Genomic DNA, 14,915 nt, shown 5'->3' with positions numbered 1-14,915 from the left:
AAGAGGGCGAAGAAAAGACATCGCAAAGGCACACAGAAAAGTTGGGTTCGGGTGGACTAGCCTCTCTGATGGAGAATCCGCAGCACCCCAGATTGGGGTTATTATGTACACTTGAAGAGAGGCGGGGTTGTTGCATATAACCGAACAGGAAGTCAGGCGACACCTACAGATAAACTAGGAGGCGGGGTTTCTGTACACAGCTGAACAAGGAGGCAGATTGAGATAATCTCAGTAGGAGTAGACTGTAGGGAAGCCATGAGCATCAGGAAAAGAAAGGAATAGACTCTGTAGGGGAGCCATGACCATGGGGAAGACAGCTGTAGTGGACATTTTCTGCATACACTGTCAACATCCACACTCAGACATGGGAAGGCTCCGCCATCTGCCATAGTTCTGAGGCTTGGGAGTTCCTGACATGGCTTTTCCCAATGACTCAGGACTTCACTCACTCAGGTCAAGATATTTCTAGAATGCCTGTTCCCTGGATTTGATTGTTCTATTTTATTGACATTCACTTAAAATTTGATTACAGGAAATTTAACCAGTTGAAACATTTGTATTTTTTAATAGAAAATCAATTAAAGACAAAAGTAATGAAACTGGAAAATGAACTAGAGGTATGTCCTTCTATACTTCCTTGAGTGTGGTTGTTATTAATTGCATCATCTTATGTTGTTTTCAAATGTTTCTGTTATGGGCTTGAAAAAGAATTTACTCATTGCACAGCATGTGTTTTTTTGTGATTTAATTTCTAAGAATTAAGCATGGAGTAAAATAAAAACAGTTATGATCTGAATGCAGCTGTCAGTCCAGAGAAGTATATAGAAAGCTTGGTAGTGATTGAGGTGAAGGGCGTGGGAACTACATGCATTGAGATTCTGGAATGGTAAGAATGGATGTGCTACAGGGGGATCAGCCTTTGAAAGGAGGAGATAACGGAGGAGATGTGGACAGAACTTTTCTTGCCCATGACTTTAGTGCTTAGAAATAGAGAGACTGGAAATGAAATCCTCTGCAAGATTGAAGAATGAAGACAGTACACTCAGAATTTAAGAAGGTCAGATAAGCTTTGCATATGGTGGAGAGAGGACTGAAGACCAAGGGATATAGAGTCAGATTGGAGTCCTAGTCCTTATTATTTTGACTTAACTGTACTTGGATGAATTCATTCATACTTCCTGCTGTTTTTGAAGCTCCTGGAAAAATGTCAAGCACTTTTAGTAAATATTTTTTTTTATAAAAAATCATCTTTGAAGTTATGCCTGCTACCCAGCTCCCAAGTAAATCATACTTGGAGACTTATTCTTAGTGCCTGGCCTTAGCTTGGCTGTTCAGCTTTTTATTAGGACCATCAGGTGTTTTAGACAGGGAAAGAATCACAGCTTCACGGAGTTAAACAAATGCAGCGTAAACAAAAATCACACCTGACAATAATATTCTACCACAGTGATCCTGTCTTGATCTCCTTATGAAGTACTAACCAGTCATAGTGCTTTACATTTGTATTGGTGAAAACTAAAAATACAATTCTTTAGTTGTACTTGGCACAATCCAGCTGTACACATGACTGAACTAGACAGTGATGGACACTACAGAGAGTATTCCTGCCATGCTACAAAGTACCGCCTGTTCTAAGTAGTTTGTGGTACCAGGGAAAGGGCAAATCAGGAGCAGCAAGGTGGTTTCTAAGACTCAGGTGCAGTCTTCATCCTTCACAGCCCTTTGTCTCTAAGTCTTTGCAATTTAGTCTGTACCTGTGCCTTCGTGACTGTCAGAGCCTGCAGCCAATCTTTAATGCTTCTTTCGGTGGCTCAGGAAAGCGCGTGGTTTTTTGACTTATAATTAAAAGCCTAAATAAATTCAGGTTTGTTTGCTTTTTATTATTTTTTTATTATATAAAACTTTTAAATTGAAATATATTTTGATCTTACTCTTCCCCTCCCCCAAGGCCTTCCAGATCATTTCTGCCTTGTAAAAGGTTTCTCGCCGGGTGGTGGTGGCGCACGCCTTTAATCCCAGCACTCGGGAGGCAGAGGCAGGCGGATCTCTGTGAGTCCGAGGTCGGGCTGGACCGATAGCCTCCGAAACAATACAGAGAAACCCTGTCTCGTAAAAACCAAATAAATAAATAAATAAATAAATAAATAAATAAATAAATAAGGTTTCTCTCCCACCTTCCAGTTCCTGAATAAACTCTCAGAGGCTTAATATAGTTATAATTGTTTGACCAATGACTCAGGCATATTACTGACTAGCTCTCACAATTAAATTAACCTATTTTTACTAATCTGTATCACCACATGGCCATGGGTTACTGGTAATGTTTTGGCATCGAACTTCCGTGGCTACATGGCTTTAAGAAGACTCTGCCTTCTTTCTCTCCCTGTCTGTTTTGATTTCCTGCCTGGCTCTGTTCTGCCTGGACATTGGCCAAAACGGCTTTACTCATTAACCAATAAAAGCATCCAGAAGGAACTCCCACATCACCACCTCGCTACCCACCCAACTTTAAGTTGTTCTAAATGGTGTTTGCACGTTTTTCAGTTTAAATATCTGGTGTTGAAGCATAATGAAAGTTTAAAGTCGACTTCTTTTTGGTGATTCGTTTGAACGTTCAGTTAAAAAGGAATTGCTTATATTTGGGAGAATTAATCCTTGGTTTATGACTTTTAGATGGCGCAGCAGTCTGCAGGTGGACGTGATACTCGGTTTTTACGTGATGAGATTCGCCAACTTGAAAAGCAATTGGAACAAAAAGATAGAGAATTAGAGGATATGGAAAAAGAGTTGGATAAAGAAAAGAAAGTTAATGAACAAGTAAGACACATTTATCTCAATGAATCGTAATTGCTTAAGATAATCCTACATGACTAATCTTACTTTTTATAATTACCTTTGATATCAGTTCTTGGTTTTATGTTATAGTTGAGGAATAATGTGCACCTAGCTAATTTTTGTAGCAGTGTTCATTGTGCCATCACATTTTAAAGATATAATGGAATTATCTACCTGGAAAGTAATTCTTTAATTTTGTGACATGCTAAGGATATTAGAATAATAATATAAAGTTAACTTTGGTCTTGTGTGTAGCAATGTATTTCATACTCATAAATAAGCAAGTGGTTTTTCTTCCTGTCAATTTATTTGGGGAGTTTTATATGAATGAATGAATGAATTTAGATGTTGTAAAATTGGAAACCATGAATGAATGGCCCCTATATTTCTTCAGCTGCTAGGGTATATTCCTTTTGCACCTTTAACCTATGGTATTACAGCACAACCAAAACTTTGTTGTGTAATATGAACTTTCTGGTTCTAAGATACTCACAACTTATAATAAGAATAACATAGGGAGACTATCATAATTTATAGGGGCATCAGGATGTAAGACTTTGTTGAGATATGCTGTGAAGGGCTATTGAAGACAGTCTGGTTGGTCAGCATGTAATACATAAAGTCTGGAAGTAGAGGCGAGTATGCAACAGAAATTAAAATGTATGTAGTGTCAGAGGAAGGAACACTCTCTATAGAAGACACACCATTTACTAAGACCAGAAGTAAGAAATATTCAAGAACTACAATTACTCATTTGACTGCAGTGTAGAATAAGATGGAGTCTTCATCATTTGTCAGGTACTTTGCATACGTTGATTCATCACTCCTTATTTGATACTTACCATATGGGAGATAGGAATCATTTCTGATACATTGCAAGTGAAGAAATGAAGGGTTATAGAGAGAATAAATAAGTGCTTGTGGTTGTGACTATTGAATGATAAGTGAGGATTTGAATACCACAGTCTCACTCAAGAATGTGCAGATAACCACCCTCCCATCCCACATTCCCAGCTCTAATACTTGTGAACTTCTGGGAAAGGCCAGGTCCTAAGGAGCTCTTCTAAAAAGTTAGAAGAGAATGTTTGAAACAGGATAGGTCAGACCAATGCCTGTAAAGCTTATTCTGTTTTGTGGAGAGTGGATTGAAGAGGGTATTATATTAATTACGACAGGGTCTAATGATGACCTAATTAAGGGAATAACTGATGGGATTAAGAGACAAAGGGTATTGAGAAGAAATATTTGAATCTCATATTCACAGTAGACACTGAACAGATAATGAGAATGTATTGGTTTTTAGTATAGATATAAAAAGTAAGAGGTACCTCTGACAAATGTTTAATAAAATAATGAAGCAGGTACTCTGAAAGAAAGCCATCATGAGTGTGGAGTTTGAGAAGGCAAAGGAAAACAATAGAGTAACATAGAATGCTTGAGTATTAAATTCTTAACTTTCTAATTCATATTTTGATTAGACAACTAGTACTAGATAGTATTAATAGTCGTCATTTTAATCAGCATCAATTTTCCAAAATTTGCATTGTGTCTTGCTTGTTACTGTGAGCTTTCTTTAAATATTTTACTTCAGAAAAAATATTTTCATAAATGTTGTTAGAAAAAAGTAAATATTCATATTCTCATACATATTCATCAGTTCAGATTTCTGTCATATCTTTGTATACATCTTCATCTCTCATGCACACATTTTTCTTTGTTGAGGCATTTGAAACTTAATTTTAGACATAATAATTCTTTACACTTAAATAGATCTCCAAAGTAAGTATTCTCTTATACAACCTAAATAGAGTTATGATGCTCAGGACATGTAATATTGATTCAGTTGTCTTAGCTAATCTGTAATTAGCTCCCTCTGCTAACCCAATGTCATCTTTCATTTTCTCCCTGCTGCCCCCTGGTGTCTAAAGGTCCATCATAGGCTTTCTTATAGAACCTTCCAAGTACAATTGTGATTGGATAATACCTGAGGTTGTCCTCTGGCCTCTACATACATATGTATGCATATTGGTTATATATATATCTTTTTTCTGTCCAGAATAAGAAAGAAACTTCTACAAATAAACTGTCTTAGGTGAAGAAAACATTAAACATTTTTTGCTGTTCTGTTCATTGAGTATGATGTTAAGGATTTTATGTACATCATATTTCTCATGTCAACAAAGGGGATGAAATGGATTAAAGAGATAGTAAATGACATTCATATTTAAATAGGAATTGATAATAAAGGATGTAAACCCAGGCCAACCTGACTTCAGATTGCTTCAATTAACAATTCTTCTGTACTGTCATTTGCTAGGTATTTCAGAGTTTATAAAGAGCAAAGAGTTTCTTCCTTGGCATAAAAAAGGAAAAATGATCTTAAACATGTAAAATATTGGGCAGTATAACTTTCAGATGTTTATCTTTTTTAGCCTTTAGTTTTCTTTTGGTACATATAGTTTTTATTGTTGTTATTATTATTATTATTATTAGTAGTAGTAGTAGTATTAATCTTTAAAATTGAGCCGTTCTTTGTACCTTTTTAAATCCTTAGTTTAAAATCTGTCTTATATGTGTCCCAGTGTGATATGAAGTCTGTAGTAGCCTTTAATAGTTAAATGTTCTCTACTTTATTGGAAAGGATTTAGAATTTAAATCAACAAGCTGATATGGGATGCAGATTGAATTACTTTAGAGTTTTATCTTAATTTTTCTTTTTTACCCCTTTAGTTGGCTCTTCGAAATGAGGAAGCAGAAAATGAAAACAGCAAACTAAGAAGAGAGGTTAGTAGAAAATTTCAATCTTATTTGGTGGGTGAACAAAGACTCACCTGTTTAAAATGTTCACTTAAAATTTACCAGGCGTTGGTGGCGCACGTCTTTAATCCCAGCACTCGGGAGGCAGAGGCAGGCGGATCTCTGTGAGTCTGAGACCAGCCTGGTCTACAAGAGCTAGTTGCAGGACAACCTCCAAACCCACATAGAAACCCTGTCTTGAAAAACCAAAAAAAAAGAAAAAAAATTGTATTTTAATCTGAATGTAATCCGTGTAACCGATAATAATCATATTAGCTGATTTTAGGATGACTTTGTCTCAGGGAATTACAAGGTCAACCAAAATATGAGGCCATTATGTATTTATCCCTTTCTTGGATCTGTGGGGCCCGTCTTCTTTTCTGTTACATAGGATGCTTTCTAATCAACTAGTTGAGCATTTGACTTGATTTCTTTTCTTATGACTCTTTGTCTAGCACTCATAATTTTGTTTCTCATGAAATCTTACAAGTTGTATTATTTTTGTATATGTGCTAAGTAATAATTTTCTGTCTTACAATAGGTATTTTAATTAAAATATGATCACATTTTCCCCATCTCTCTTCTTCCAACCGCCATCTACCATGTTCTCTTCTTTTAATTGTTTTATCTAAAAATTTTTTAACCCAGTCCAAATGTTCTTTCTTTTGGCTCATACTTAGTATTTTAATTTCTTTGACTATTTTAAATAATATATTCTGTTGTCCTAAAAAGTTCTTTATTCCTGTTTTCTTTTTAATTATATGTTGCCTTTCTCATTTCTGATTATCCTTTTCCTGTCCTCCACTGAAGAACAAACGTCTAAAGAAAAAGGTGAGGCTGTAGGGTAGTGACACCTTGAGAATTTAGAGATATGCTCTGGGAGCATTAGTTAAAAGAGATTTTCGTCATTGTAAGTAGTATTGTCCTGTTGTTTACTTTTGGCTCTGGATACTATTTTAATGGACAACTGCTGTGTTTGCTCTAACATCAGAATGAACAGCTTCGTCAGGACATTATTGACTACCAGAAGCAGATAGATTCACAAAAAGAATCACTTCTATCAAGGCGAGGAGAAGACAGCGACTACCGATCACAGTTATCTAAAAAGAACTACGAACTTGTTCAATATCTGGATGAAATTCAGGTAAAATGAGTAAGTCAGTTCAGAGCAATGGTTTTGTAAACTTGAGTATCAGGGTGATGTAAATCTAATATCCACCCCTCTTGGAGACTTTTGATCAAGTGTTTATTGCTATATATTTGAAAAGCTTTAGTTTGTGTGTGCACGGGGCTGTCTGTACATTTGTGTGTGTGAGCGGGTGCCTGCACGTTGTGGAGCTCAGGGGATTTGTTTTCAGCTTCTGCCCCGTTTGAGGTAGCATCTCTTTGTTCACTACTCTGCGTTCCAGGCTGTCTAGGTCAGCAAATTCAGGGATTCAGTTGTTTTCTCTCTCCCCTGTCATAGTAGGAACTCTGGGAATAAAAATAAATACCATGGTATCTGATCTTGTGTGCATCTAGTGACTCACACTGAGTTTCACATGTTTACACTGGAAGTATTTTACCCACTGGCACATCTCTGGCTATCTTACGTACTTTCAAAGCACGAAGTCAATTGTGTTTTAGAATTTGCAGTAATTTATTTACTCCTTACATTTGTCTGTATTGGGCACAAAAACAATTGTGATCCTATATACAGCTTTCTTAACATTTAATCTGACTTAATTGTCCAGTGCCACATTAATCCTAATGGCCTATGAAGAATCATTTGTTTTTCTCTAGAGGGCCCTATGGCTCTACTTAATTTTAACTTAATATCAATTTCGTTTTCCTATAAAACTATTTTAAAGTGATACTATACTTAACATTTTTAGACCTTAACGGAAGCTAATGAGAAAATTGAAGTTCAGAACCAAGAAATGAGAAAAAATCTAGAAGAGTCTGTACAGGAAATGGAGAAGATGACTGATGAGTATAACAGAATGAAGGCTGTTGTGCACCAGACAGATACTGTTATGGACCAGATAAAAAAAGAGAACGAGCATTATCGACTTCAAGTAAGAGCTCCATTGAAACCCAGCCTTAATCGCATAAGCTTCATACAGAGTCATTGCTGATGATTTGAAAGACTAGTTTTCTAATCTGGATTTTGTTGCTTTTTTTAAATATAGTAACATGTTGTCATCCTGATAATACTTGTGCACGAGGGCTCTGCAGTCCTCTCATATGTCCTGTAATTCTTGATGTTTAAGGAATGTAGACAATTCCTGAGTGAGTGTACACAGCAGTGCTATAAATAATTGTGGGGAATAAGGATTTTCTGTTAAAGACTTAAAAATCCAGTGGCTATAACATTTAATTTTATGTCTGAGAACTCGTGAAAATACATTAAAGATCAATACAGTGTTTATTATTTATGTGGAATAAACTTATTTTAAAAGTTAAATAATGCTTAAAGATATGATTCTCTAGTAATTAAATAAGTATTCAACAATATGTTAACTATAGCTTATCTGAAATGCTGACATGATTGTGAATTTATGTACATGAGCTATCTTGGGCATAAGGTTAAGGTTTAAACACTAAATTCATGTATGCTTCATATGTCTCTGACATGTATACAGTATTCATATACCTGTCTTTTGACTAAAACAACACATGAAATATGACATGTAATTTTCCACTTATGGTACCTTAAAGAATATCCAATTTGGGAGCGTATCAGAGGTTAATATTTTATTCAGTATTCTACAGCCATTAAATGTCACCTTTAACTCTAGAACTATGCCAACAATAAACAGCATATGAAATATAAGACACCTGCTAGCATGCACTTGTGCATTATAAATATGAGTATATAATAACATTAAATTGCACTAATTTGTACCATTTCTTAACTGACTGCTACTCCTAGGTACGAGAGCTTACAGAGCTTCTGAAAGCAAAAGACGAAGAGGATGATCCAGTCATGATGGCTGTCAACGCAAAAGTAGAGGAATGGAAGGTGCTTCTCAGCTGATGCAACTTTTTCTCATTTTGTATTTTGATTTAACTTGAATTTTGATTTTTAAGGACTCACACTAGATAATAACATTTATGTTGCTTTTTAAAAAGTTTATTATATATTCTGACTAGAAAAGCTCTAAACTTCTATATGAAGTGCTTGAACTCATTTATTTAACAGATGCATGCTTTAAAGACAAGATTAATCAGGAAGGGGATTAGGAAAAGGGTTTGTCAGAATCTTTGAGAAAGCCTTTTCAGAGTACCCCCTTGTGTACTTGGCTTCTACTCTCCAGTCACACCTAACTCTTGTCTCCCTACCAAGAAGCTAGGCTTATGATGGTTGCTATTTGTGAATGATCTGAGATGATTCCATTTGTAATTCTGATTGTAAAAGCTGTCACACTTCTATTGTCTGTGTTTCTGGCAATACTCACACAAACAGTATTGACAACTAGGAATTATTTGTTATCTGGGTAGCTCAGATAATCTATATTTTAAACAAATGCAGTTGCAACGCGGATGAAGTTGAATGAATCACCGAGTGCTCAGTTAATTAGTGAAGCTCTAGTAAGTCAATGTCTTAGCTGTTCAGTTCTGTTGTAACCACTCAGCTACCCTTTCAAAACAGCGGTGGCTGGACAACCCATGAATGAATAAGCATGGCTGCTTTCCAGGTCCTTACAGAAACTAGTGACAGGCCAGTGTTTTTCAAGTATAGAATGTAATCTTCCAACCTTTGGAAAGAAACAGTTGTTTGAATCACATTTAATCATTTAATTTTGGTGGGTGTATATAATGAATTAGTCCCCTAGTGTGACATTTAGGGACATTCAGTCTTTCTTTTGAAAGCAATGTTTTAATGAGAAAAGAGAGAGAGAGAGAGAGAGAGAGAGAGAGAGAGAGAGAGAGAGAGAGAGAGAGAGAGAGGAGAGAGAGATTGGTAAAATCAATTGCTGCAAGTGTGATGTGATTTAAATTGCAACCATATCTCTATCTCTGGCTCTTAAAACTTTTGATGTGAAGTACTTTTTTTTTATATTGTATAATTAACTTTATCATATTTTAGTGCTTTGTGACCATTCATTATAAATAGATAATCTTAATATTGCTTGGCCAGAGGGCATATACCTAATCCTATTACTCAGAAAGTTGAGGGTTCTGAATTGAAGACCAGACTGGACTCCTGAATATTGAAACATTATTGCCACATAAATTGATAAATGGATGAATATTTATATTGGCTAATATGCTTTGCAGAAGGAAAAAACTTTTCTCCTTATTCCTAGTATCTTCTGGTTTTATACTTTATTTTAAAATTGAAACATGTATATATTTTTAAAGTGTAATGAATGCAGCCAAATGACTTCTATTAAGGTAATATTTCTTAAATAGTTCATATTTCTCCTACTGAAACGTTGTTCTCTTTTTATTACATAAAAACTTGTGTTTTTATGTAATTGGAGTATTTTGTACTCCCTTTTATTCATTTGATTGAGCCATTTTCTAGCCTCATATATTTTTTCTGCATACACTTTTAATTGTTGCATGTCTAAATATCTGAAAACCTGTTTTTATTTTGGTTTTGATTTTTAGACTCATATGAACAATTTTTTTTTTATTTTTGTGAACATCTTTATGATTTTTTGCTCCCCATAGCTAAGAACACAGAGTATTCTTCTATTCATTCAAGGTATTTTGTACTTTTCTGTGACATTTTAATGTTTACTTAATAGGGATCTTATATGGAACATTTTATGGTTAAAATAAACCATATAAATGTCTTTGAGAAATGAGGTCTGAGACCCAGAGAGTTTTCATTAAGGTTGAATTATGAATTTCAAACTGTATATATAATAGTTGTAGTTGTTAACTTTTTTTTTTTTGATGAATTTTATTTCCTGGGTTGGGAGATGACAAAATCAATACACTACCTGCTGAGGTGGCGAGGCTGGAAGTTTGGATCCCTGGTCCCTTGTGAAAACATGCTGGGGAGGCAGCAGATTCATTGGCCAGTGTGTTTAGTTATCCTGCAAGATCTAAGCTCAGTGAAAGACCCTATCTCAAGACAGTGGTGCTCCATGTCAGCCCCTGACCACGCATACACAGACAGTTAAGCAAACACATCATACACCACACACTGAAAAATTACTTAAAAGAATTTTATTTTTTGTATTATTTTAAATGTGTTTACTATTTTCTATAACTGAAGAATGGTTTGTTAATTTTCCTTTTTAAATAACATATCTTGTTTTGTTTATAGTTAATTTTGTCTTCTAAAGATGATGAAATCATTGAATATCAGCAAATGTTACATAGTCTGAGAGAGAAACTTAAAAATGTCCAACTTGATGCTGATAAAAGTAACATTATGGCTCTGAAACAGGTAAAAACTTCTCAAAATTTACAGTATCAACAAATTATGTTAATGTCTGACCTGTCCTGTCTGTTTATCATTGTGCCTAATTAGTGGCTTCCATTACTGCGTGTGTAACAAACTGTGGATTTCTCATACAGTCAAAAATGGGGGGGGGGTGATGAAATTAGAATTAAGTTTAGAGTTAGAGTTATACTCCAGAATAGAATTATTTTGCTTTTTTATATTGCTATTATTGTCAGTAAAGAATTATAAGAATCTACTAAAAACCTGTAGAATTTAAAATACCTTACTACATTCTTATTAATGTTTGTTACCATCTATTTCATGCCAGTACTGAGTAAACTAAGAAAGAAAGAAAGAAAGAAAGAAAGAAAGAAAGAAAGAAAAGAAGGAAGAAAGAAAAAGCCTTGCATTTCTCTTATGTGTGTTCTTTCCACTTAAAGTACTAAAGACAGAATAGAAATTAAGATGTGTTTGATGACTGAGAATAATGATGAAGATGTTGTTTCTAAGTGGAGTGTGAAAGGCATAAAAGCTAAATTGGATAAAAATCACGGAGAACACAAGCATATAAAGTGGTAAAGATAAGATCCAATGGATGATGAGGAAAAATATGTAAGAAGTTGTAAAAGTCACCAATATTAGGGACTTCTTGAATACATTTTTCCATCCTAATAGCGTGATAACAGTGATCTATACGTTGGGTTTGAGGAATACATAAGAAACACACTTTTCTGGATCTGGTGCTACCTACCAAAGTGGCACCGTAGGTAAAGACACTTGGTGTATTGCCTGACAACCTCAGTTTACTTTCTGGAGCAGATACTATGAAAGAAAAGAGAACTGACTCTTACAAGTTCTCACTTAACCTCCATACTCCTGCCTACACCTATACATACACAAAATAAGTAAATGTAATTTAAAAAATTGTTTAAATGAAACATAGTTTGGTCACAAGAAAATATATTCTCTCATTTTTTGAAAAAAAATGTGTGTTCATAATAATGAAATTTTATTTGATAATTCAAAATATTTCATAGGGTATCCAGGAACGAGACAGTCAGATTAAGATGCTTACTGAACAAGTGGAACAATACACGAAAGAAATGGAAAAAAATACTTTTATTATTAAAGATTTGAAAAATGAGCTCAATAAAGACAAAGGTAATTTAATATTTTATAAGTATATGACTTTCATATGTCATTGTGTTTCTAAATATTATTTTTATCAAAATAAAATGTTATGCCACTAACGGATTTTTAAAATTATGTTTTTAATGTTAATTATAGCATATATTCCTAGTGTTTAAACTTGTAATTCATACTTTTCTGTCATCTTTCTCATGATGAAAATTATTTAGCCATTAAAATTAGATTGCACAAAGAGTTAAAATGGTAATGTCAGTTGTCTTTATTTTATTTTATATCTTTTATAATTAACAAAGATGCCTTGGTGGATGTGTTACCTGTAGTCAATTATTTTCAGAAGTAATTTTGTGTGTTGACAGTTGAAATAATTCTACAAAAATCTCTCATCTGATTCTTTGACTGTTATACTATTTTGCCTATCACATCAAATCCTATGAATTTAGACCCTTGAAAACACCAGTTCTTCTATAAAACTACATCCTGTAAGTATACTGAGGTGTCGTAGTTCAAATGGATTCACAATACATTCATGGACATACTTTTTATTGCTGAAGATAAGAAATATGTATGATGTACAGATTATAATCCAGACAGTGAAGCGACAGTCTCACTGGACATGATAGAATGAAGTCTTAAAAGCAGTGAAGGAGTAAGCAGCGTGTGTGATTGAAAATGGTGGGAGTGTGTTCAAAACCGCTGTTTAGGAGTCAACAGTTTGCAAATGTTGGTAGCTGGAAGAGAGTCAACAGTAAAAAATAAAAAATAGCAGAAAAAAAGATCAAAAAGGACACTAAAGGCCCTGTTATTAAGTCTTTAGTTTATTGTAAAGACTGATTTTTCATTGTAGGTAAAAGAGATGGGAATGATTTAACCTCACTTAGACTGTGTCCGCAGTAGACTGTAGCAATTGTAAGGCAGGACACAGGGAGAGGTGTTACCAGGGTATGAATAACCTCATAGACTGGGCATTAGCTAGCAGTGGTATTAATGGTAGTCATTTGTAGCTGTGTTTTGAAGGTGACAGAAGTTGAATCAGTTAGTTGGAGGATTTGAGACACTCATTAGGACTTTTGATACGTATCTTGGAAAGGATTATGAGAAGCAGGCTTAGAGATGATGAAGTACTGATTGAACATGTTAAATCTGAGATGTTTATTAGACATCAGTTGAAGGTCTTAAGGAGATACTTGTATATGGCATCTAAAGTTCTTAAGCACAATTTAGGCTAAAGATAAAAGTTTGGTGCCCATCTCCATAAAGACTCAGTCTGAAGTTATGAGACTAGTCTAGGTCATTAGGGCAATGAGTCTCTCGGAATACTTCTAATTTGGAGACTAATGAAATAAAATAATCAAAAATACTAAAAAGCAATATGCAGAGAGATGGAACACCTTAAGATCCCTTCAAGATAAGCACTGAAAGTGATCATCAAGCTTAGTAGTGGCCATGTTTACATCCAAGAAAAACAGAAGAAGAAAGAAAAAATGTAGGAAATCTTTTGAGATTTTCTTTTGTAAAGGGGTAAAAAAGGTAGTAGCTTGAGGAGAAAGGAAAGTTAAAAACATTTTTAAGTTTAGAAGAAATACCTAATTTTATAGATTAATGGAAAGACTCCATTGGTGGAGCAGAGGAGAAAGAGGATTTCTGGAGCTTGAGGTTGGCCATTTGTCCAGCTGACAAACCTATGCTGTGGTTAACGGCGGTCAAAAGAATTTTGATTATTATTACCATTGAACATCCTTTGTCATAGCAATACGATTTTTACAACGTTTCTTGTAATCCACATCCTTCTACCTAGAGTAATTGTACTCAATTCTACTTCTCAGTTGGTTTTATTAATAAAATCCAAACAGTACTTCAATCCTTGGCTGTACAAATATAAATTCTAACATGCAAGAAGCTTCTGTGCTATCCACTTCTGCCCCTGTTTGGGAGCACCTGATTACAGGAAGGAGTACTCAATTGAGTTCATTCATGAGTTCTGTTTTCACATGGTAGGTACTTTGAACTTTCATCACCAGACTCACTATATGAAAATTCAGTCCAAAGTACAAATTTTAGAAGAGAAAACAAAAGAGGCTGAGAGAACAGCTGAACTGGCCGAGGCTGATGCCAGGGAGAAGGATAAAGAATTGGTTGAGGCTCTGAAGAGATTAAAAGATTATGAATCTGTAAGTACTTTATCTTCTCAGCCCAAGAGCTTGCAGTTATTCTCGACACCAAGACTGTTCTGTGGCTTTTATTGTGTTCCATGTAAAAAGCATGTTATACCTCCATTGGTTTTAAACTTCAAGCGTGGGCATTTGTTTTATGTCAAGAGAATTGTTTCCAAACATTTTATTTTTGTTATTTTTTCCTTTTATGTTTGAGATTATAATTATATCATTACACCTTTCTCATTCTTCCCTCCAAACCCTCACCACATATCCCTCTTTACTCTCATGGGTTCTTTTTTCATTAATTGTTACACACACTCACTCACACACACACACACACACACACACACACACACACACACACGCACGCACGCACGCACACACATATTTCGCTGGAGAAGACAATTTTTCCTGCTCAGCATTTTGTTAGCTGCCTGTAGTTCTTTGTGTCGCTTGAGGTCTGATGAACTTTCCTCGTCTACTTTGACATATCTCGTTTGTTTAGTCAGTCATGCTGATGACATTTACTAGGATACACTATCTCATAGCAATCTCCCTGATTATCCCACTCTTAAAATCTCACTCTTAAAATTATG

The 14,915-nt window shown here is 34.9% G+C and overlaps 1 protein-coding gene across 1 annotated transcript in view; it reads left to right on the top strand.

Annotated features, from left to right (window-relative positions):
* Positions 1 to 14,915, top strand: part of Cep290 (centrosomal protein 290) — an 81,916-nt gene that overhangs the window by 2,544 nt on the left and 64,457 nt on the right. The window contains 9 exon segments of the mRNA XM_040754978.1: positions 571 to 617; positions 2,674 to 2,817; positions 5,566 to 5,619; positions 6,623 to 6,775; positions 7,506 to 7,688; positions 8,546 to 8,635; positions 10,898 to 11,020; positions 12,055 to 12,178; positions 14,162 to 14,334. Of these exon segments, the coding sequence (XP_040610912.1) occupies positions 571 to 617; positions 2,674 to 2,817; positions 5,566 to 5,619; positions 6,623 to 6,775; positions 7,506 to 7,688; positions 8,546 to 8,635; positions 10,898 to 11,020; positions 12,055 to 12,178; positions 14,162 to 14,334 (1,091 nt within the window).

This window comes from Mesocricetus auratus, unplaced genomic scaffold (genome assembly GCF_017639785.1).
Source record: "Mesocricetus auratus isolate SY011 unplaced genomic scaffold, BCM_Maur_2.0 Super-Scaffold_100011, whole genome shotgun sequence".
In the NCBI taxonomy this organism is placed as follows: Eukaryota; Metazoa; Chordata; class Mammalia; order Rodentia; family Cricetidae; genus Mesocricetus; species Mesocricetus auratus.
The sequence above is the reverse complement of the archived record's forward strand: the minus strand, read 5'-3'. Positions and strand labels throughout refer to the sequence as shown.